The 23,261-nt window shown below is 30.9% G+C and overlaps 2 protein-coding genes and 2 long non-coding RNA genes across 5 annotated transcripts; 1 reads left to right on the top strand and 3 right to left on the bottom strand.

The window, feature by feature from the left end:
• Positions 1 to 885: 885 nt before the first annotated feature.
• Positions 886 to 7,318, top strand: LOC111712191 (interleukin enhancer-binding factor 3 homolog). Of its 2 annotated transcripts, none has more exons than XM_023486736.1 (9): positions 886 to 949; positions 1,366 to 1,502; positions 2,227 to 2,314; positions 3,419 to 3,497; positions 4,136 to 4,227; positions 4,876 to 4,919; positions 5,701 to 5,808; positions 6,094 to 6,149; positions 6,909 to 7,318. In XM_023486736.1, the coding sequence occupies exons 1-9, from the start codon at positions 938 to 940 to the stop codon at positions 7,010 to 7,012; spliced, it is 720 nt and encodes a 239-aa protein (XP_023342504.1). In that variant the 5' UTR covers positions 886 to 937; the 3' UTR covers positions 7,013 to 7,318. The 2 variants fall into 2 exon arrangements, with proteins under 2 accessions (XP_023342504.1, XP_023342503.1); XM_023486735.1 differs by having other exon boundaries at positions 6,906 to 7,318.
• An 8,440-nt stretch (positions 7,319 to 15,758) lies between these two features.
• On the bottom strand, positions 15,759 to 17,285 carry LOC111712190 (uncharacterized). Its single transcript, XR_002767404.1, has 2 exons — positions 17,101 to 17,285; positions 15,759 to 16,636 (listed from the first exon to the last, which is right to left on the bottom strand). It is a non-coding gene; the product is annotated as an uncharacterized LOC111712190 (long non-coding RNA).
• A 2,276-nt stretch (positions 17,286 to 19,561) lies between these two features.
• Positions 19,562 to 20,434, bottom strand: LOC111712201 (uncharacterized). The gene is made up of 5 exons (XM_023486749.1): positions 20,260 to 20,434; positions 20,152 to 20,204; positions 20,023 to 20,100; positions 19,842 to 19,963; positions 19,562 to 19,586 (listed from the first exon to the last, which is right to left on the bottom strand). Exons 1-5 carry the CDS (start codon positions 20,291 to 20,293, stop codon positions 19,562 to 19,564), a joined length of 312 nt encoding a protein of 103 aa, XP_023342517.1. The 5' UTR covers positions 20,294 to 20,434.
• A 41-nt stretch (positions 20,435 to 20,475) lies between these two features.
• LOC111712189 (uncharacterized) lies at positions 20,476 to 22,180 on the bottom strand. Its single transcript, XR_002767403.1, has 3 exons — positions 22,136 to 22,180; positions 21,329 to 21,382; positions 20,476 to 20,549 (listed from the first exon to the last, which is right to left on the bottom strand). It is a non-coding gene; the product is annotated as an uncharacterized LOC111712189 (long non-coding RNA).
• Between the last annotated feature and the right edge of the window lie 1,081 nt (positions 22,181 to 23,261).

Below are 23,261 nucleotides of genomic sequence, written 5' to 3'. Positions count from 1 at the left end.
TTATATATGCTATTAATCAAAATAATCTCATTATTATGTTCATAATAGTATTTTAATTTTCATTGTCTAAGTGACAATTTATAAATAGGTTTTTTCCCATACTTTTCCCTAACATTTGTATTGTACTGTTCTTCACAGCACCACACCTTTACCGTACTATACTATTGTTCTTTAATGTACTATACTGTACTATTGTTCTTTACTGTATTGTACCTAGGGATGGATCGTTTCCACTCTTATGAAAAACCATCTTTTCGCTTTTAAAACGACGGAGAAAAAACGAAAAACGAAAAGATTGTTTTCATAAACGATCGTTTTTCGTTTTTTGTAAGTTCAAAACGAGTGTACCATACTGAACTCCTCAATATTGTTCTGCACTGCGACTGTACTGTACTATGCTTTACTGTACTGTACTGTACTGTACTGTACTGTACTGTACTGTACTGTACTGTACTGTACTGTACTGTACTGTTTGATTCATTGATTCATTGATTCATTGATTCATTGATTCATTGATTCATTGATTCATTGATTCATTGAGTCATTGAGTCATTGAGTCATTGAGTCATTGAGTCATTGAGTCATTGAGTCATTTATATTTATTTATTTATGCATTTTCCTTTTCAAGTCATTCGTCATTTTAAATTCATTCATTTATACATCTAATAATTCATTTACTTATTCATTCATTAATATTCATTTACTTATGCGTATTTTTATCTTTTTATTCAAAAACATATTAATTTTTTGATAAATTTAAATTTATTCGTTCATTTATGGATGAATCCTTTCGTTCATTTATGGATGAATCCTTTCATTCATTTTGTTAACTAATTTGTATAAATTTTTAAATTATTTTTATAATGATAGTTTTTTATTGTTTCAGGATGGCCCTGCTGAACTATACTCAGTTAATGTTAGTCTCACCTGTTCCAAGATGAGAGAGAAGGTAGTAAAAGCCAGTTATAAGCACTAAGCAGTGTTTTTAAGATTTAAATGATAAAATGATAAACTTATTTTATTATATACATTTGATTTAAGATACAATTCAGCCAATTTACTTTATAGAACTTTGTTGTTTTTAAAAAACTATTAGTATTATTATCTACGAGAAAAGCAGTTTCTCTCCTGTTTGGATGAAATTGTATGTCTTTGGATGGCAGGGGGGGGGGGGGTATTTGAGTGCACTGACCTAATGGCTGTCCGGGTTCTCCAACCGTAACCGTCAGATTATGTTTCTTAAAATATTTCAACGCCTTTTACATTTTTGTTTCATATTATCTAACGAGTTCTTAATGATAGTTTATCTAAATATTATTCTATCAATCAAATTTTCCAAGTTAACAATTTTTAATCTATGTTAAGGTGGTGAAAGAGAATCCGAAGGTGGTAAAAGAGGAGAAGGAGGAGAAAGAGAACGGAAATGAGGAGGTGAAGGAAGAAAAAGAGGAGAATGAAGAGATGGCCCAGGACGAAGATGATAAAGTAGTGGAAGAGGAAGAGTAAGTAGAAAGTTTATTAGAAAACAAAATGCGTGGTGGTGATGAATATTGAATATACTGAAGAGAAAAATATTTTATAATTAATCAAATATTCTGAACAAACTCAAAATCCAAGCTTTGTCGAGTTTTTATTAAAAAAGTCAATCCTTTCAATTTAGAAGTTTTAAACCAACCAATAACATTCTTTCTACCGAATTTCCCCATCAAAGTTTGAGGCGAATGGGTCCAATTTATAAAATACTAGCGGAAGGGCCCGGCATTGCCCGTGAAACATGAAAAAGAATTTGAAGAAAGATTTTTTATATTGTATTTGTTAGCCTTAGTCCCCCCCCCCATGCTACTCATGAGAGTCCGAAAAAAATACTAGTCCATTCGGTCCTGTCGTTTGGCCGGCTGTAAGGAACATATATACGATTTTTTTTATTGAATATGTAGATACAGAAAGATATTTTCTAACTACTTACAAAAATAGAATATCAAAGTAACATTGGAATTGGAATTTTGTTTCTTTAGCTAACTGGTTTTCTCGGAACTTTCTGGTTTTTTGTTGTAGAATTCTTATTGTTAAATACATTTTTTTATTAGCAAAGTTTAAAGAATTCGGCGGCTTAAGCATTCTGGCTGGGGTTGGATTAGCTGATCGGATACAATTAGCTGATTGGATACAAACCAACATAGAGACGAAACAACAATATTTATATAATAATAATATCCTGGATTCTAGAGAGGATCCTGTTGGGATGCTCCCTAAGGAAGCATGTTTGGAGGCTCTCGCTGAACTCAGGCACGCTAAATGGTTTACTACAATGGCGGTAAGATTTTAATTGAAAGGGTGTGATATCAAAATATACCCCCCCCCTCCCCTCGAAAATTTGAGTTTTTATCCTTCTTACAAATAGTTGGAGTTTACTTTATTGGATTCCACGGTCTGTGTTTGTTATTCAATCAATCAATCAACGAACGAATGAACTGTGTATGCTAAAAAAACTATTATGTAGACTAAAGCCGCAAATGGGTTTGGCTAGCCTAATTCAGCATACATTTTTAATATTGTTGATATCAGAAATATGCTCTTCCCCCCTCGGGGCCCCGTCATTCTGGTTCCGAATCTAACTCCACTGAAATATTAATGTTTCTAAAACTTGAGAAAACTCTTCTTGATTCGTTGGATATGTGGATTCTAGACTCTTAGACTCTTAGAGAGTATATTTTTGTTTGGCTAAAGGGTTCTCGGGGAAAGCAGTTTTCCTTTTAAATTCCGGTACCCCCCTATCTATCTATTTACTAACTATCAATCTATTTTTTAAAATATATTTTGTCTCATCTACGGTGGTCGGCGTTTATATCAATACACTTACAAATTAGGTGTTAAAAGAGAAATGGACCAATTATAGACGACGTCACAAGTGTCATTTATATAACAAGGAAAACGAAATTTTCTCACATAAGATGACATATTTTCTAAAATTAATTTAAAAAGTGTAAAAACAGAAACTAAAGAAAACATAAATTGTACTCATTTTCCTGTAAGATAAGCACTTTATAAATTGTCATTTTTATTAATAATTTTGTCGGACACAAAAACTGAGTTGACACTTGTAACGGAAGAATACAGCTGTACTGGTAGTGTACAATTCTGCTTTGCCATCTATTGAACTAGAATCTATTTGGTAATTACAAGCTATTAAGTAAGGAAAAAGAAACTGTTTTTGACACCTTTTCTTTGTTTCCATGGGCGGTCTGGGGGGTCCACAATGGGGCCTCTTGCAGATTTCACTTCCTTATGATTCCTTATATGCATCATTCTGTTTAAAGCTTGGTAGAAAACAGTAGAAAACAAAAATTAAAATAGAAAGTCGTTTTTATTGTATTGTTATACAGGACGACGACTGTCTATCTATCTCATCTTTTTGCAGGGACCCCTGGAGTCATGTGCTGAATCTATTCGAATCTTCAAGGATATGTCGAGACGTGTTCCAGCCTTTGCTTGCATAGGTAATAGCTCGTCGTTGTTTCTTGAGATTTCTGGTAGGATGATATTTTAGGTATTTTATGTGGAGATTAATGAAGTTTTTTTTGAGAAGTTTCTTCTGTCTGATTCTTTTGATCGAGAATTTACCAGATTCTTATTCAAAATAGAACTGAGATGTATATAGTAGTAACTCGTAACTACTAACAGTTACTTATCAGGTCGAATACATAACAAGAACACATTTGCCTCAAATTTAAAGCCGTTGTTTCAAAATTGTATCTTATAAAATTTTTAACCATTGTAATATATTTTCTGGAAAAATCATTTTTTACCCACGGCCCGCACTCACTCTCACCCCCCCCCCCTTTTCTTATCTTCCTGATTTCAGGTGTGTTTGAAAGGATTTGGTTTTAGTGTTTTTTTTGTTGAATTGGTTAAAATAAATAATTTAGTAATTTTTAGTACATACGTCCTTAAATTTTTGATTATTTTATAAATTTTATAAATTTTATTAATTTATATATTCAATATAAAATTCATTTTATTTGAATTTTCAATTTTTTTATCCATGCTTTTCTATTAATATTAATTCATCAATTAATCTTATCAATTGTTAATCTTTTTAAACATTAATTTATTTCTATTTAAACTTTAATTTAAGGAGACTGGGGGATAGAGTTGCTTTGTGAGCGATCCATTGCGACTTCACTCGAACCACCCACCCCTAGTCTAGCGATTCTCAGATGCTTGGAGGTATTCATTCATTCATTCATTCATTCATTCATTCATTCATTCATTCATTCATTCATTCATTCATCCTATCATTCATCCTATTATTCATCCTATCATTCATCCTATTATTCATCCTATCATTCATCCTATTATTCATCCTATCATTCATTCATTCATTCATTCATTCATTTATTCATTTATTTATTCATACATCCTTCCTTTCGCTCATTCATTTATTAGTTTATTCAATCATCCATCCTTTCATCCCTTCATTCATAAATAATCCTTTCTTTCAATTAATATTTTAATAATCTGTTTTTTCATCTTTTCATTAATCTTTTCTTGTTCATGGTCTCTCGTTTATTCTTCCATCCTATCATTAACCTTTTTTTCATCTATTCACTCATCCTTTCATTTTCCTTTCATTCATCCTTTCGTTCTTTCATTTATTAATGAATTATTAATTTATTTTTCACTGAAAGGTGAAGTTTATTCTAAAATCGATTCTTTTATTTATTTAAATTCATCTATCCTTTCATTATTAGTCAGATAATCCTTCATACATCCGAATTCATTTATTCATTCTGAATTGATTTCAGAAATACTATGCTTCTTAACTTTGTCTATTTTTCTTCTCATTTTTTGTTTTGTTATTTAATTGTTCTCTAGGTTCTTGCAAGCGGACTGCTATCAGCAGATGGTTTTGGGATTAAGTAAGACAAGTTTTTAACAAATTCAAAGGGACTGTACGCGTAATTTCAAATGATCCTCCGTTCAAGGATGGCAATGCTTGATTTAGAACGGTACACTTAAAAGCTTGGTTATTTTAAAATGATATCAACGTTTTTAATTTTATAAACCGATTATTTTAAAGTCTTGTTTCTCTACAACAGTGACTTTTTTACTTCTGGAAAATTTAAAAGAATTATCAGAAAATTTACAATTTTTCACATTTTTTTACATTTTTTATAAGAAAAAGGCTTCAAAAATACTGTTGTAAATTGGACATTTCTAGCATTGCATGGGTGGTCACTTAAAATTACACTTACAGTCCCTTTAACAAGTATTTTTTATTCTTTTCTTTGTTTTCTAAAACTTTCCCTGAAATGTTTTTAAAAATAGATAAACTCTTCTGTTAAACTAGATTTTGAAGAAAAACAAAACAAAAACACGTTTTAACTTTTTGTCTAACCTTTTTAACTTTTATGGAAAATCTTTTTTTTTCGTTTTTTTTCTTTTTTGATTTTTTTTCTTTACTTTGAGAGATTAAATCAAATTTAACAATATAGATATATGTAAAACTAGACCTTAGACATAATTCAAATTTATTAAATTTTGATTCATACAAAATTAGTATTTTTATTTATAGTCTTACATTATTTGAATATCAAGCCTGTTTTTTTATTTGAACTATTGATTTAAATAATAACTCAAAACATTTGTTTTAAATTGAAATTTTAAAAAATTTTGTTCAGTGTTTTGTTTATTACCCAGGGACCCCTGTGAGCGTGAAGCGCGTGATGTGTGCGTATCTCTGACCCCTCAAGAGCGCGAGGATATTACTGCGCTTGCACAAGATTATGTCAGGAAAATCCACTTCAGGTTCGATTTTAATGTTGAATTGTTGGTTGGTTGGTTGGTTGGTTGGTTGGTTGGTTGGTTTTGATCGTTTCCATAGATTTATAGTTATTTAGATTGACTGAATGATAGCTTGATTGAATGAGACCTTGATGTAATGCTCGATTAATTGATTGGCGACTTAATTGTTTGACTAACGACGACTTGATTGATTGACGGATTGACGACGACTGGATTGATTAACTGATTGACGGATTATTTGATTGATTGATTGACAACCTGATTGATTGATTGATTGATCGATTGTAGGAAGATGTGGCAGGTTCTTGGAATTGAGAAATCCCCATCCTACAAGGAGAGAAAAGGTGACAAAAGATTTCAAGATTTTCGAAATTAATGTTTTTTTGGATTCCAAATTTTCAGACTTTGGGAAACTCTTTCCAGACCAGTTCAATAGTTGAAAGTTTAAGGGAATGTCACAAAATCTATCGGTGAAAACCTATCTTAAAGTAAAATTTTTTAAAACGGGTGTACACTGTAAACTTTTCAGAATTACCCCTGCCCTAGGGGGACGGGGTGGGAATGATTTTTGTAGATCTGGGGGAAAAACTGATAAATTCGAAATCAAAACTTCTTTAATCCTTTTCACCCTTGAAAATTTATTCATTTCCTCTCAAAATTCCTACAAAAAAAACGTGCCTAACATTTTTTGGGGGGGAGGGGGATAAATTTCTAAAGAGGGAAGGTGAAATAATTATTTTTAAAGAAAATATACACCACTTAAAAAAATCAAATAAATACGCAAGTTTTGATGCGAAGGGTTTAAATCTGAAGTACCATTGTTGTTTGTTGATTTAACTATTTGGATGACTTAAGTTCTAAGTTAAAACTTATTTTAACCTAATTGCTTGTTTCCCGCATTTTTAATCTTAGTTCAGAATCCCTGATATAAAAAAGTATACTATGCGTTCCGAAACAATATTGTTATCTTTAATATCCTTACTTTGTTCAAATTTGACCTTGAACACATCCTGTTTATCATTTTTGCTACGTCACTAAAATTTATAATTAGTTTTCAGAGAATTTTTTTTATCAATTTGTAGTGAAAATTTCATTTTTAGCAGCTCAGGAGGCAAAAGCCAAAGAAGCTGCACAGAAAGCTGCTCAGGAGGCTAAAGCCAAGGAGGCCGCCGAGGACACGGTTAAAACTGAGGTCAAGACCGAATAGAGATAAACTTGACCAGGGGTCTATATTCTACCTAAAAATCAACCTTGTATAGAAATTTTTTTGTTAAAAAAGGCTGATATTTTTCATGTAAAATTTACACCCCTGTTCTTAACGACTTTTTTTCCAGACCCGTATTCAATGTAGCTACACAGTACACATGATACACACTTCTCCACTTCATTTTTTTTTCTAGAAATAATTTTTTTTAAATAAATTACCTGATACAACTAGGCGGTAATGGGGAGAGTTAAAAAATGAAAAAACGGGAATTTTTGTCAGAGGTAAAGAAAAAAAGTTCCAAAAAAAGTAAAAACATCCCTTTTTTGTTTATTTTTCTCTTGTTAGAAAATTGAGTGTTGTGAAATATTAAACACAATGTATATTATTATTATATAAGAGTGCTGATTGCGCATTTTTGTCCTTTAATTGTATCTTGTGATTTGATCGTGGAGTAATATTAGGAGAGCCTTAAAATAATCCAAATAGCCCCATCACTTGCACTGGAAATCATANCCCCCCCCGCACTATGCACGAGTAGTACCCTCGCATTTTCTTGCATTAGAATCAGCAGTCGTAAACGGACCAAATCAGAGCCAGCATTTGTAAACGGACCAACAAATATCTGTTGATTCCCGAATTTGGATTACTTTGATGCTCTCCCTTTAAAAGTGTTTTTTTTTCTAATAAAGTTCAACAAAAACCAGTTTTAGATTTTATGACATTTTAAGACGGATACCCAGACATTGACACGACTGAACAGGTAAAAAATAAGTAAGGATCAAGAGAAGATTAAGAAAGTTTTTTTTACCTTTTGATGGACAAAATTGTCTCAGAGATAAGAGCAAAAATGTTAATTAGAAGATGTAAAGTCATAACGTGGTATTTAAAAATACTGTATACAGGTCTTTAGAGGCTGGATAGTAGTTAAATTTTAATGCGATCAACGTTCTGAATATAGAAAACTGTTTAAATATCAAATCTGTGATTAAAAACTTTTTTTTGATTACTTGAAACCGTAAACTTTGAGATAAAGGTTTAAAATCTCACCTAGGGGTACAGCTCCCTTAATTTTAAATATGGCCAAGTTTTTCAAGACGGTTCTTTTGATAGCCACCTTGGCTTATTTGAACAAATTTTTTAATTTGATTTTTGCACATTTTAAACTTTTGCAAAAATGATTACTGATTGATCTTTTTTTGGTTGGAAAACAAAAGTCATAAAATTTCTTAAAAGTGCTTAAATAATTGAAAGTAATATGACAAAAAAAATCCGACAAAAATACTTAGTGGAAATCTTCAATCGTCAGCTTGGAGCACATTTATATGGCTCCTTAATTTTTTATCAGATAAGCGGGTCTTTTTACCCTTAGAACACACATTTTTCAAGAATTTAACATCAAGGAGGGGAGGAAGGCCAACCACAACAATTTCTCGTCCGAGCCACCTCGAAATCCTCGTCCTTTCAAAAAAAAAAATTTTAAATAAACTATTTTTTTTATAAAATAAAACTGTTATTAAAGAATCGGGCCACGTTAGGGCATAAATGAAATATCTAATTTTTGTAAATCGAAAAAAAAATTTCGAATGAATTAAAGATTTCAAGTTTAATGTCTTTAAAAATGTTCACCTTTTTAACGCGCATTTTCAGGTATTCCTGGTGTAGAATGCCGCAAATAATTCCAAGTTTATAGAACTTCAATCTTTTTTGTTAACTATAGTGAAAACCATAGATTTTTTCCGGGTGGTTCCATGGGGAAAATTATAAGCAGAGGTATGCCGAATATTTTACTATTTATTTTATATCACGAAGGTTAGCCATTACGGTGGCAGAAGAGATTTAAGTTTTACCTAAATAAAGTTTGACATCATTCTCATGGGTTTGAAGATTCCAACATGATATAATCATTGCAATACTTTAGTCCATCCATATTTTATGCCTTAACGTGGCCAGATTTTTTAAAAATAGTTTAATCTTCAAGAATTGGAAACCTTTTAACACAAAATAATCGAAGGACGAGGATTCCGAGGTGGCTCGGACGAGAAGATGAGAATGTGGCTCGGACGAGAAATTGTTGTGGCTGGCCTTCCTCCCCTCCATCAAGTATGCGCAGTCCCTCAAAAACTAAAATTCGTGAATTTAAATTTTTTCGCGGATTTTTTTCAATTCCACAGTTTTACGGGTCTCACTTATGGACTCCCAACGTTTTTCGCGTCTCCTATTCTGGCAAAGAAGTTTTGCTGAATACTTCGACCAATCTTTCATCGTACAGGGTAAACCACAAAGAATGAGACTTCGGGAACGACTGCACGTCACGGAATTTTGTTTCACTTGTGGGGCCCAGCAGTAGTAAACTTGTTTCTATCTTTGCTAGGGACCGACTTTGAGGTACGTTGCTGAACTACCGGTTCAAATTTGAACTAACGATTCACAGATTAAAGAAGGATTTGAATCGGTGATTCAAATTTTAACTGTAGTTAGGCAATTTATTAAATTCGGCCCCAGATCATTTTATACATAGATTAATGAAAATAACAGATTGGGCACTAGATGTCGTCGTTTCAAGATTATAAGTATTTCGTTCACAACTACCCTGAGGCAGCAGCCCAAAGGAGTTACGCGTAGTCGGCATAGAACAGACTCTGCAGAATTTGTTATTTTAATTAATCTATGATTGTTTAGAACAACCGTCCAAATTATGTGTTCAGCTTGTCGTATTTCACGAGTCTCATACTTCGTGTGTAACCCTGTATAAACAGTACATCAATACTTAATAGTACGATAGCACATGTTTAATATATATATTAGAATATAATAGAATAGCTCGAAAAGTTTAAGAGAGTTTTGACGTAAAGATTCAAAGATTCACTTTAAAACTATTAATCACTACTTAACCGGGAAGGTAAAACCCAAAAATGTCGAGGAGGCCCAAGGCTAAATGGGTTTCCCCTCAATTTGATAACTCTGATGAAAACACTCAGGTTAAGTAGTAATTTATCGTTTAATCTCCTGTTCAACGAAATAACTGTGGAGGATAAAATAAGAAGGAATTAGTGTTAATTAGCCTCCTTTTGAAATTCAAGTTGATAAACAAACGTCAGGGATATTAACGTCAGTTATTTGGTTGAACGGGAGATTATACTGGTGAGAAATGCAAGCAAATTTAGATAATTTTAAGACGGAAAACTGAAAAGTGACAAAATATTCTTTATTGTTGATTAAATACAGGAATCAGGGTAACAGACTGAATCCACTTCAAACTGAAATGATGTCGAAAATCCTTTAAAATAGATCTAATCAGTGCTTCATGGATCCGGATCTATATCTGTATCATAAAGAAATGCTCGCATAACGAGCGGGGGAAGGCAGGCGGCCATCACCCAATACATTTTCCCCTTTCATGGGACATGTTAGCATTTTTTTGTCATCTGGCAGCCATGAGCCACAACCGTACTGTCTTCCATGCTACAGCATTTCAGTCTTCCGGCAGTTATCACGTTTTTAATATAATAAATTTAGGGCATTGAAATTGCAATTTTAAAAATCCTGCCGCATTACGCGAAAGATCATACCTTGAAGAAATTTTAGAAGTTTATTAAAGATTATTGAATTGTGTTCAGTTTATAAACTACTTCAAATTATACAAAGAAAATTTTACATGATTTCACGCATTGTAAGCACCGAGACAAATTGTTTGGGTAGTCTAACTAAAGAATTAGAAAAGATGATAAAAATCATAGTATTAACCATGGCATTACCTGAGCACTACAGATTTTCTCAAAAAAAATCTATTTTGCAATTTGTTCATGAAAAAGTGGAAATTTTCTGTAATGGGTGCTCTTTGAACTTTAAGAGTATGTTATGGTGCATCATTTATATTGTTCATAATGTTTTCAAAAATAATCCATTATAGAGGAAAGATCGACTTTATTTTTGGAGAAAATAAGTTCAGCAGTTGACATTAAAAGAAATCGTCATAATTTTATTTTAAAACTTGAATATAAAGATCTATATATATATAGCTTTTGCATGACGCCGCTGAATTTTTTGAAAACACAATTTAAACGCACTAAGGTTATTATTTAAAAACTGATAACTGCCGGAAGACTCAAATCAGAAGACCGTACGGTTGTGGCTCAAGGCTGCCTAATACGTGGCGTGGACGGGGAAAATGTTGTAGCTTATGGCCGCCTGCCTTCCCCCGCTCGCACAACAAAGGTTTAGTATATAAATTTTAGGGATTATTAAAACCTGCCTTTTATCCGAAAGGTAAAATAAATAATTTCAGCAAATAAAATTTTAAATTTTAAATTTCTGAAATCTTTCTTATGTACTGTTTACACTGTTGTATACTCATATTAGAGGGTGTCCCAATAAATATAGAAATAAGGTGACAAATTTATAACAGAATTTTTAAATCTAAAATTAGTAGAAGGATTATTTAAATAAATAGGTTAAAAACGAAATTTCGCAATTCTTTTATGTACTTATCTTGTATACTCAAATTAGAGGGCGTCACACAATGAAAGTGAGTGACAAATTTTTAACATAATTTTTGAAATTATTAAGTTTCGTCTAATAGAGTTTGTGTATGCTCTATTATCTATATATACAATGTTGTAATCTCTGCTGGTCTTGTGTTTTTTTGTCCTATCATAACTCAGGAGCCCCTGGACCAATTTGCCTCACATTTTGATTGGATAACTCTGGAGAGCCACGGAAAGGTTCTTAGTTTGGTTTTGAGATTCTAATTTTAGTAAATCGACTTTTTTGCGTATTTTACGACAAAGCCCGGGTAAAGAGCGGGACTAACGATGACTACCCTGGGCAACGCTAGGTTCCCAAGCTAGTATCTTATATGTGCAAACGTGTAGCACAACAGCGGTACAAAGCTTAAAGTAAAACTCTTTTAGACGAAACTTTCAATGAATACAGCTTTGCTAGTAGACATTAATATAATAAATAACATAAATCAAAGATCATTTAAAAGAGTGATATCGAAAATGTCACTCTATTCCCATGTATATTGGGATACCCTGTATCGAGAATTTATGTAAATGAATCTTTAAAGACCAAGAACAGCTGTGGTAAGTAGACAATAAAAAATAGTTTACATTGTTTGAGGAATGAATATCTCCAACGTTATAATTAACTGTGAACAGATACAGATATATTCTATTTTAAACCGTAGGGTCGCTTAAAATTAAATAAATGTAACCCTAAAATTTTGCTAGAAGGGTCTGATCAGGGAACAGGAATAAAGGGAATGGAAATGGCGCTGGTCCGGCAAGAGAAAGCCAGTCGCACTGCTTTGCAGACCAGTACAGTAAACTTACAAACACTCTTCTGGTACAGACACACAACATGACTGCAGTCAATGAAATTGTAGAACAATGTCGTCGATTATAATTAAACTTGAATAACGAGTAGTTTATTGTAAATATTTAATAAAATTATATTCTTTGCATAAAAATTTGGCTTTATAGTGTTGACTTAAATATGTAAATAATATATTACATGTATATTAAACATATGTTTAAGTAAACAATAAACAAATGTACTCTCCTAGACTGTACAAATCCCGAGATTCTTACGTACTGTATAAACCTACAGTACAAACCTTTGGTACAGTAAACTGACACACACTCTTTTGGTACAGACACACACACATGACGTTTCCGCCTCCTGGGTCTTTTTTATTTGGTGTACTATCCCGTTTACCTGTATGCGTATTGTACAGCTTTCTGTTGTCGGCCCGGTAATTGAAATGAACTGGAGTGGCCAGAATGTACGATTTAAGCTACGAATTCATCCCAGAAGAAATTCAGCTGCAATACATTTTTTGAAGTGCAACTATTAATGCATATTATTATTTGAGAATTCGACACAAGAGTAAATGAAAGAATGAAATTTTTGTTAGAATGATTAAATTAATTGATTAGAAATGTATTAATGAGATCACGGTACTAAGGATAATTATGAAAATGATTGGATGAAAGTAGGATTAGGCGAACGGAAAAATTAATGCTTAATGAAATAAAACTAATTTTTTGAAAAGATAATTAGGTTAATGAAGAAATGAATAATGATTTAATCAATGTGGATGAACGAAGAAATGAGTACGATGAATTAATTAATCAATGAAAGGATAAGCGAATACATTTCTGATTAAAGATGAAAGAATAAATGAATGAATGAATGAATGAATGAATGAATGAATGAGTAAGATATATTAGTGAAAGGATGGGTGAATTAATCGATGGTAATGTTGAATTAATGAACTAGTAAGAAGAAATAATTATTGAATGAAAGGATGGGTGAATAAATCAAAGAATAAGGATGAACGATGAGCAAGTAAATAAATTAGTCGATGACTAAGGATGAACGAAAAAATGAGTAAATAAATCGATGAATAAGAATGAATGAATGAATGAATGAATGAATGAATGAATGAATGAATGAGAGAGTGAATATAACGATTAACCTCCAGTCTACTGATTGATGACTGATGAAGAAGATAAACTAGCTCAGCTGTCGGGTTAAATATTAGGAACTGTCGATTCATTGAGTTCTCCTGAAATTCTAGGGATCAAGAAACACATTAAACTCTTGAGAGCAATCTAGTTTTACTGCTGTAATTGCAGACAATAAAAGAAAGAAACATATTGTGATACTTAAAAAAACGATTTCTAAAACTTCATAGAAACAATTCCTTTAACCTTTGTCTCGGCAATAGAATAAGAAGATATTCTTAGTTTTCTTCCTGAAAATTAAGAAACAATTTTAATGTGGCTTGAGGCTTGAAATTAACAGAATTCAACTCTATTCATGATAGTGTACGGTTGTATGTCTTTCTTTTTGTTTCTAAGATGATGGTTTAAATGGTATCTAATCTATGTGATTAATTGATTTTAATGTTGAAATTGACAAAATAGTTTATCCCCTTAAAGGGTTGAAATGTTTTTAATTTGGAAAGCTTTTCTCCAATTGTCATCTTTAAACTTGATTTGCGCATTTCTACTGCAGGAAAAAATAAAGGTATTATCCGACTCAAACACTTGTCAATATATTTTTGAAATAATTGATTAGATTATGGGTACCTTTGTAAATCGGACAAACCTCTTGTAAAATAAAAATATGTATAATGACATTCTCTATATTATTTGATCAAATAAATCATGCATTTCCTCTTGTAACCTCTAAATTCGTCTTTCAAGATCTTTCAAATTTATTTAATTTCAAACAAATCATTCAGATATTACACCCTATGGTCATCGATTATCTTTCGCCAAATTTGTATATAGTTAATTTTTTTAAATTTTTTTTTTTAATAACATTTAGCTTCCAACTTGTTTTCGAACATTCCTGGAAAATATGAAAATGTCGTCTTCATTACCAAAAATCCTCGAAACAGGAATAACTGTTTTTATAAGTAACTCTCAGATCATAAAAATTAAGACATATTATGAAAAATCAACTATATACTAATGTGGCGAAAGATAATCGATGACCATAGGGTGTAATATCTGAATGATTTGTTTGAAATTAAATTGATTTTTTTAAGGTCTAAGTCGTATATTGCATCTTTCTGAATTTGTATGGATACTACGTTCTTCGGTATTAGTCGTTTTTAACAATTTTCTCATTATAGACGCAACAGATAGAAGTAAGATTAGAAGCGATCAAAAGCACTTTTTTATCGCATTAAGCCTATACCCCTTTTCATTTTTGCGAACACTCCCTTTAAGAGTTAGAACATAAAAAATTAGGTTGCTATTTTTTTCTGCTAGTTCTGTTTGAAGGAGCCAAATGTTTTAAATTTACAGTTCAAATTTGCCCCCCCCCCCTTCATTTTTCTGTTTTTTTCCTAATTTAGGATAGCCTAATAAATAATTCTAATGAAACTGAATAAGTTTGCTCTAGTTCCTGTGCATCAAGAGGAGGTACGAGGTCACAAAGTTGGACCGTTTATGTCGCATTCATTTTAATTAATTAATTAATTAACTGGAATTTAAAGGTCTCACGCTCTCACGCAAAAATCTATGAGAATTTTGCCAATTACTTCTTAAAAACCATAGCTAACAACAAGTAATTTCCATTGCTATGTCGCATTCATTTTAATATATTTGCTCTCAAACAATAATCTATGAGAATTTTGCCAATTACTTGTTGAAACCCAAAGCTAACAACAAATGATTAGCAGTGCTAAAATGTACATGTAAAGGGCTACAGAAAAGTATAAGTAAGTTAGAGTGGTAAAATCTAAACCCAAGGTGTTGTGACACTTCAAAGTCAACCTTGTCTTAAGAATCAATGAGACTGTTTAGAAGCAGGCTGAATTTCCTTCTTTTCAGTTCACAGTTTTACTCTATCTTAAAATCCCTTCATTACTTTTTCTTAAAGTCAAGAAGTTATAAAATGTCTTTCCAGGGTTAAAAGGAGTGGGGGGCGAGGGGGTTGACGGAAAATATTTAACCTTTGCCTTTTTTATTTACAATACTTCAATTGATTGGAAACGGAAGATTTAAAACTTTTAAGATTGACAAAAAAAAATATTAGTAAACATTTCTAATATATATGGCTGCAGAACGATTATTATCAGAAATGGCCAAATTAATTAATTGGAAAAATATACATGGGAAAAACCGATCTAAAAAATCACATATATTTTCATATATTCAATAAAATCTATTTAGGGTCGAGAAGGTTTTTTTTTTAAATCTTATAACCCCACATGATGTCGATTGTATAACAATGAAAATTTATTTCAGAGTACATAAAACTTACATATTCAAATGTACATACAAGCATATATTGGATATGTACCATGGTACTGCAGAAAAACTAAATGCACTAAAGTACCTAAACAATCTTTTCTTGAGCATACTAGATTTTGTAATGAGCACAAAATACAAAATGATTTTTGATGAAATTTATCATTTTTTCTGTAACAATTGTTATAATGATGGTAAAATTATCTGGGTCAAATTGTCAAATGACAATTATATTTTAGCATTTTTATTTCGAATTCCTCAATTTATCTTCTGCTTGAAAGAGGCCGGATGTAAGCCATAAAAAAGATGGAACCAGGTACTTTATGCATCTTTTTCTTTCTGCCTTGATGGATTTAATATCACAGAGTAAAAAACTGAAAGATTTGATAAATCGTGTTCAGTATCAAATATTTCAAGCTCCGACAAATGTTAGAAATATACAACAAAGAAAAAGTGTGACTAGGAAAGTGTTTGGGATGGACCGAGGGGGGCATTGTTACAGACTAATTAGGCAGAAACAATACACGACAGACAAATAAGTTGAATACAAAAAGATTATACAATGGTTCAGGGTAAAAAATTAATTCTTCATTGTTTTTTTTTTTACATTCAACAAATTTGTATTTTTTTCTATTGGATAGTTTAAAACATAAAAATATGATTTTTGTGCTTGATTATTCAAAAAGCAAATTAATATGTGAAAATCTGTTTTGTCAAACTAAATTATATTCGTAATAAGTCTGATATTTAACCGAGTAGACTCGTTTATTATTTTTGACTTGTTTAGTTGTAGTATTCCTCGTAATAATAATCCTTCTCAGTATCTTTCAGCTTCTCCACCCAGTAGTTTTCACTGAATAAAATAGAGTAAAGAAATCCTAATTAACGGATCTGATTACTCGACTTAAACACCAATTGTGTGCATTTGAAACATGGTGGTGTAAACTTTTAATAGTTTAAACTTCTTTATGAATTCATAGTTGGAAGGATCAATCAAAAGATACAGTGATAACCAGAAAATAATGGAACAGGAAGACGACATGATAGTAATACTTCAGTGTATTTGAGTTTGTTTAAAAAAGCAAATATTTTTACTAGACACTTAATAAATCACTAATTTAGTAAAATGGGTCAATTTAAATTACACAATAGCCCTGTCTGATGTCCACTGGACTTTTTAAAGTTATAACTTTATTCTAAAAGTCGTCTTTCTATTCCGAAGTTTTCTGGTTATCACTGTATACAAAATTTGAAAAGTTTATTTATGATTTTGCATAATTTTATTTGATTAAATTATTTAGATTTAAATTCACTTACCATCCTGGGACCTCTCCTGGATCTCCGCAATGCCCCGTCTCCTTATTAAAAACCTGTTTCCTTGGACACGTGGCAAGGCGCGGACCACCTAAACATGTATAATTAGTTGCGGCATTAAACAATATGGTAGCGACATAATCAAACTTCATTATACTTTTTTCATCACTTTTTTTCTTTGAAACGGTATAAAGGAGAACTATTGTTGATAAAAAGTAAAAAAAATATTTTAATGATCCTTCAAAAACACACTTTTCTCACAAGATTGAATGTTGCATTTAATGTAAATAACAATAAACTAGGTGTTTTTATATTAAAGTTTGAAAGTGGAAGTTTCTAGATACAAGCTCTTATGCTGCCATCAACAAGTTTTGCATAATTTTCTATCTTCTAAGCAGCATCTTTTTTGTTTCAACTTTGAAAACTGTTATGGAAAAAGTTCGGGATGGGGGGGGGGGTGGTTGGAGTTGCACTTTAATAGTTCTCTTTAAATCTATTTCATTGTAAAATTTTGTTATCATTATTAAAATTAGGTGGAAAAAATAATCAAAAAAACAGCCAAGAGCTATTTTCCACCTAATTGCTTTATACTTGTACTGTTAATATAATCATCAATTTGTAATCTTAAACTTGTTCTGTACACAGATACATGTATTTTAGCAATAATCTTTATCTTATATTATCTTATGAACAATCCAAATAATCAAGCTTTCACATAAAATTTGTGATTCACCGACATATGGTTAAAAGACCTAGGGTCAAACGACAAAGAATAAAAACAACCTAGGGTCAAAGGAAAAAAGGTAAAAAAAGCGACAAAGGGTAAAACGACATAGGGTTAAAAAGTGCGACAAACTGGCAAAATTTCATTAAGACTATTTTTGGTTAATTTGAACTATTTGTTCAACTCGACCCTTTGTCATTTTACCCTTTGTTGTGTTTTTGATAGTTTGTCGTTTGACCTTACGTCGTTTGACCCTACAGTCGTTTGACCCTAAGTCGTTGAAAATAAACTTGTTTCAATAAATTTAAAGACCTTCTCAATCCTATGTACTTAAAAACTATTTTTATTTCAATGTAGAATTACTTATTTAAATTAAAATTATTTTTTTATAAGCAAAGTTGTATAAAACTTTGAACGAGTTAAAAAGGTAAAAAAAAGTATAAAAATTAATAAATAAATATTGTTTTAAATATCTTTTTTGGCACTTCCTTCTTGGTCTTAATTTCCCCATTTAAGTTTTTCTTGTGGAAGACGATGCCTGGCCGCGTTAAACAAGTTCCACAAGATTCAACAGAATGAGATAGAACGGATACGGGCATAGTACTGATAAATCATCTACACGTGTGATATCGATATTGACTCTAGTTCTGAACCCTCTAGTAATAAGTTATAGGAAATATATATACTGGAAGTTATTTATGCGTTTTTATTAGAGTCTGACTCACGTCCTCTATATTGGTGACCCCCGACTTTGAACATACAGTTAAACGCTATCCAGTTTCGTGATTTTCTTGAACTTTGAACATTAAGTGATACATCCGAGCATCATGACCGACAAGAAAGAAACTCCAACCGAGTTTGTCGCCAAAGTCTCCGTCAAGCTCCCNTATCTATCTATCTATCTATCTATCTATCTATCTATCTATCTATCTATCTATCTATCTATCTATCTATCTATCTATCTATCTATCTATCTATCTATCTATCTATCTATCTATCTATCTATCTATCTATCTATCTATCTATCTATCTATCTATCTATCTATCTATCTATCTATCTATCTATCTATCTATCTATCTATCTATCTATCTATCTATCTATCTATCTATCTATCTATCTATCTATCTATCTATCTATCTATCTATCTATCTATCTATCTATCTATCTATCTATCTATCTATCTATCTATCTATCTATCTATCTATCTATCTATCTATCTATCTATCTATCTATCTATCTATCTATCTATCTATCTATCTATCTATCTATCTATCTATCTATCTATCTATCTATCTATCTATCTATCTATCTATCTATCTATCTATCTATCTATCTATCTATCTATCTATCTATCTATCTATCTATCTATCTATCTATCTATCTATCTATCTATCTATCTATCTATCTATCTATCTATCTATCTATCTATCTATCTATCTATCTATCTATCTATCTATCTATCTATCTATCTATCTATCTATCTATCTATCTATCTATCTATCTATATATCTATCTATCTATCTATCTATGTTTAAAGGTCTATAACCCCGGGTTCCAATCTATTTTATGGTGACGACCAAACCAACACTGGACACTGGAACGTGAATAAACCACGGGGAAACAGAAAAATTTTAAATTCTTTTTTTTCAATGTTTTTAATCATAAAAAGTATCTGATTATGAGCTAAACCTATTGAATTCATTTTCTACGAATAAATGTTAATTGTTTAATTCGTTTTATCAAAGTATGATAACTTCCTCCAACCTGAGATCCGTTTAATTCAAAAGATTTGGACTTTGAGACAAATCCTTTACCAAGAAGATTAATATGGGGTGAAACATGTATTGAGGCCCCCACCCATCCCTAGAAGATTGATCTGGGGTGGCACAAACAGGTTTTCCAGCGAACAAAATATTTAGCGAAAAAAGGCAAAACTTTTCGTTCGTATTTCACAAGCTTATTCGCGACATTTCGCGAAAATGAATGAAGCGAAAATGCGAAAACGAAGCAAAATTTCGCGGAAAAAAATTTCCNTTCAGTTCGAGGAAGGTAATTAACACAATTTCGTTCCCAGTGACTGTGCCTCCGATATACCCGCCGAGAGTCCATCTTACACCCATAAGAAAATTCTCCTCCATTATCTGCACAATTATTAATAAAATAGTAAGAATCAAACAGTACTTAAATATTAAATATTCACCTCAGGAAGTAGTAAATAAGCGGACCATTGAATAGTCCATGCAGCACCTCCAAGATGTTCAGCCAACGAATTTAAGCACTAAGATAAGATATTGTTAAGAATGAATTTTTTTTTCTTTCATATTTATACCTGTGTAAAGAACTCATCATCTTGAAGTAAACTTTCAAGATCTAACAACTCCTCTTAATATATAAGAATATATTTTTAACTAGTCTGTTAAATTTTATTTTTTTATACCTAAATTCTTAATTCTTGGATAGATTCTTTCCATCTTTCCTTGTTCAATTTCGACAAAGAGTAAAACAGATTTTCCCCCTTCCTCTTTCAACTTCAACAGAGAGTGAAAACCTATGAGATAGTTTAAAATTAGAAGGTAAAATAATGTACAGCTTCCCCTGCTAGAATAATACTAATAATAATATTAGTAATAATAATAATAATAATAATACTAACGGAGTAGAGGACGTGTACTGCAGTTTACTTTGGCCGGGTAATCACACTTCTCCAGAGTTATATCAAAAGTAAACCTAAATTAAATAAAAAAGTTGATGAGGTAGTCTTTTCATCATCTGTATGTATGAAGTAGTATCAAATCTGTTTTTCTTTTTGTTTGTATAACCCTTGACCGATTTGCCTCAAATTCTGATGGGGGAACTGGTTCTAGAGAATTTGAAATTTGAGTTGTTTATTATCTGTGTTATTATTTATAATTTTACTGATTCCTGACTGTAATAAACCCCCATAGTCCTTTATCCCCTTGTATAAATTTACCAAAAATATAAATATTTAGATTTGAATCATTCTTAGAAAGGAACTATGTCGACGTAAGACATCCATTTAAAGAATTGCACGACCTATTCACAACAGCACCTTTACATATTTATCCTCTATAAACACAGGTGTAGAGAGCGTACAATTTAAAATTTTTTGTTGAAAAATATGAATGATTCTTGATGGAAAGCAATGTATAGTTCTATTAATGATGCATTCCTTTGAAAATAAAAATAATTAACATTCTCTTAAAAAGACTGTAGCTGTGTAACTTCAAATGACCTAAAGGGAGTGGCCGGCAATGTATGGTGGTTGAACTGAGATTGTAGTATTATTGAGAAATTATTTAGTATCTCAAAATCATCTCTCCAAAGTGGACAATCAATGAGGATTTTAAATATTGAATTTGCGCTGAACAAATATGCAACGTAAAAACGTCTGATAGGTCTCAAATAAAATTTTTTCAATAATACTTTATTCTCAGATCAACTATCAGACATTGTCGGTCACTCCCTTTAAGATAATAAATAATTACCCATCAGGACACAAATGTTCTTTAATTTCTCCTTTAATATTGCACTCGAAATATCTAAACAAAATTAAATTTAAAATTATTTTTTAAAACATAAAATAATAAACATTTCCTTGTTTTGTTTACAATTAGAAATTTTTTTTGGTACACTTTGGTTCAAAAAGATTTTGTCTGTAAAAGTTTTTTTTGAAATCTATTAAAGAAACAGAAAAATCTGCAAAATTTTGCACTGTTTGTGATGTATTCTAAGAAAGTTGGTTGAATCTAAGCTAAATCAAAGTACAGTTAAAAAACTAACTTTATTACGAGAAAGATCGGGCCGCAAATATTGTGCCATTTAGTTTTGAGAAAGAAAAAGATGATCGAAAACCTATAAAACATAATTTTACTTATTTTCACTAATTAAATAATTAAACATAAAAATGGTAATAGTTTTATCTAAGGAAAAAATGTAATAGAATCATATTATATATGAAGATGTAATCTCTGTTTGTCTGATCATAACTCAGGAACCCCTGGACCTCGCATTTTGATTCTAACTTTTTTTCACCCCCTTCCCCTTCCGAACCCAGTATTTTCATAAGGTCATAATTTTTTTTCTTCATTAAACAAATGGTTCGGTTCAATAATCATTTGAACATATTTTTGGCTTCTAAACACTTCAAAACAAATGCATCAAGATCATATTTTAAAAAAAACCCTTTTTTTAATACTTTTTAATTATTTTAGAAGCTTTGATTTAAATGAATACGAAGATCATCTAAACTAATTTTTTCAATTTTTAATTTTGAAATTATACTTAAATCTTACTTGTCGCATTGTTCCTCATCTGGCTCAAAATAGCTGGCCTCTCTACACACAATCAATCAATCAATAACCTTTTTATACAATCGTCGTTATATCAATACAATGAAGACGACTTTGATTTTATTTTGATATTTAACAAGCTCCCAAAAAGCTTCTTTTTATTTTACTTGTAAACTTGTAAATTGAAAAAAAGCTTGTTTGAAATCAAAACTTAGACCGAAAAATCGTCTTTATTGTAATAATATAAACGCTGATTACTGTACTAAAGGAATTAAATTTACAAAATAGATAATAGATTTTTTTTTAAATAAAAAAAGTTTAAATATAAAAAACTAACAGATCTTATACTTCTTTTTATTCAGCCACTGACTGATTGGTTAATTGATTTAGATTTGATTGACTTATGTATTGTTGATTGACTGATTAATTGCTTGATTTACATTTGATTGACTTACGTATGGTTGATTGACTTATTTATGGTTGATTGACTGATTATTTGTTTGTTTTACATTTGATTGACTTATGCATGATTGATTGACTGATTAATTGTTTGATTTACATTTTTTGACTGATTTATTAATTGATTTTTTAAATCGCCAATTAATTGGTTGATTGATTGATTCCTGGGGGTGCACTCATAATCTTCCTCCTTTTCTTTCTCTCTTCATTTTCATTTTCATTTTTAATTTTCATTTATTATCCATTCATTTATCATTCATTTACATTCATTAATCATTTATTAACATTCATTTATCATTCATTTACATTCATTTATCATTCATTTATCATTCATTTATCATTCATTTATCATTCATTTATCATTCATTTATCATTCATTTACATTCATTTATCATTCATTTATCATTCATTTATCGTTCATTTATAATTCATTTGTCATTAATCCTCTCTTATCAGTTTTCATCATTCATCATTCACTTATCATTCATAAATTTTCTATTAAATTTGTCAGAGAAAATATTTTGTTAAAATAACTATTTAATAACACTGTTATTTTGGTTTGCAGTGTAAAGTAAAGGCTGTTTCTAGATTAAATAAGCTTTGAAACAAAGAAGTCAAAATATAAAGTTAATTTCAATTTTATTTTCATTTCAATGGAAAAAAATATTTT

Source organism: Eurytemora carolleeae, unplaced genomic scaffold, assembly GCF_000591075.1.
Source record: "Eurytemora carolleeae unplaced genomic scaffold, Eaff_2.0 scaffold495, whole genome shotgun sequence".
Lineage (NCBI taxonomy): Eukaryota > Metazoa > Arthropoda > Copepoda > Calanoida > Temoridae > Eurytemora > Eurytemora carolleeae.
This window is presented reverse-complemented; position numbering and strand designations above follow the sequence as displayed.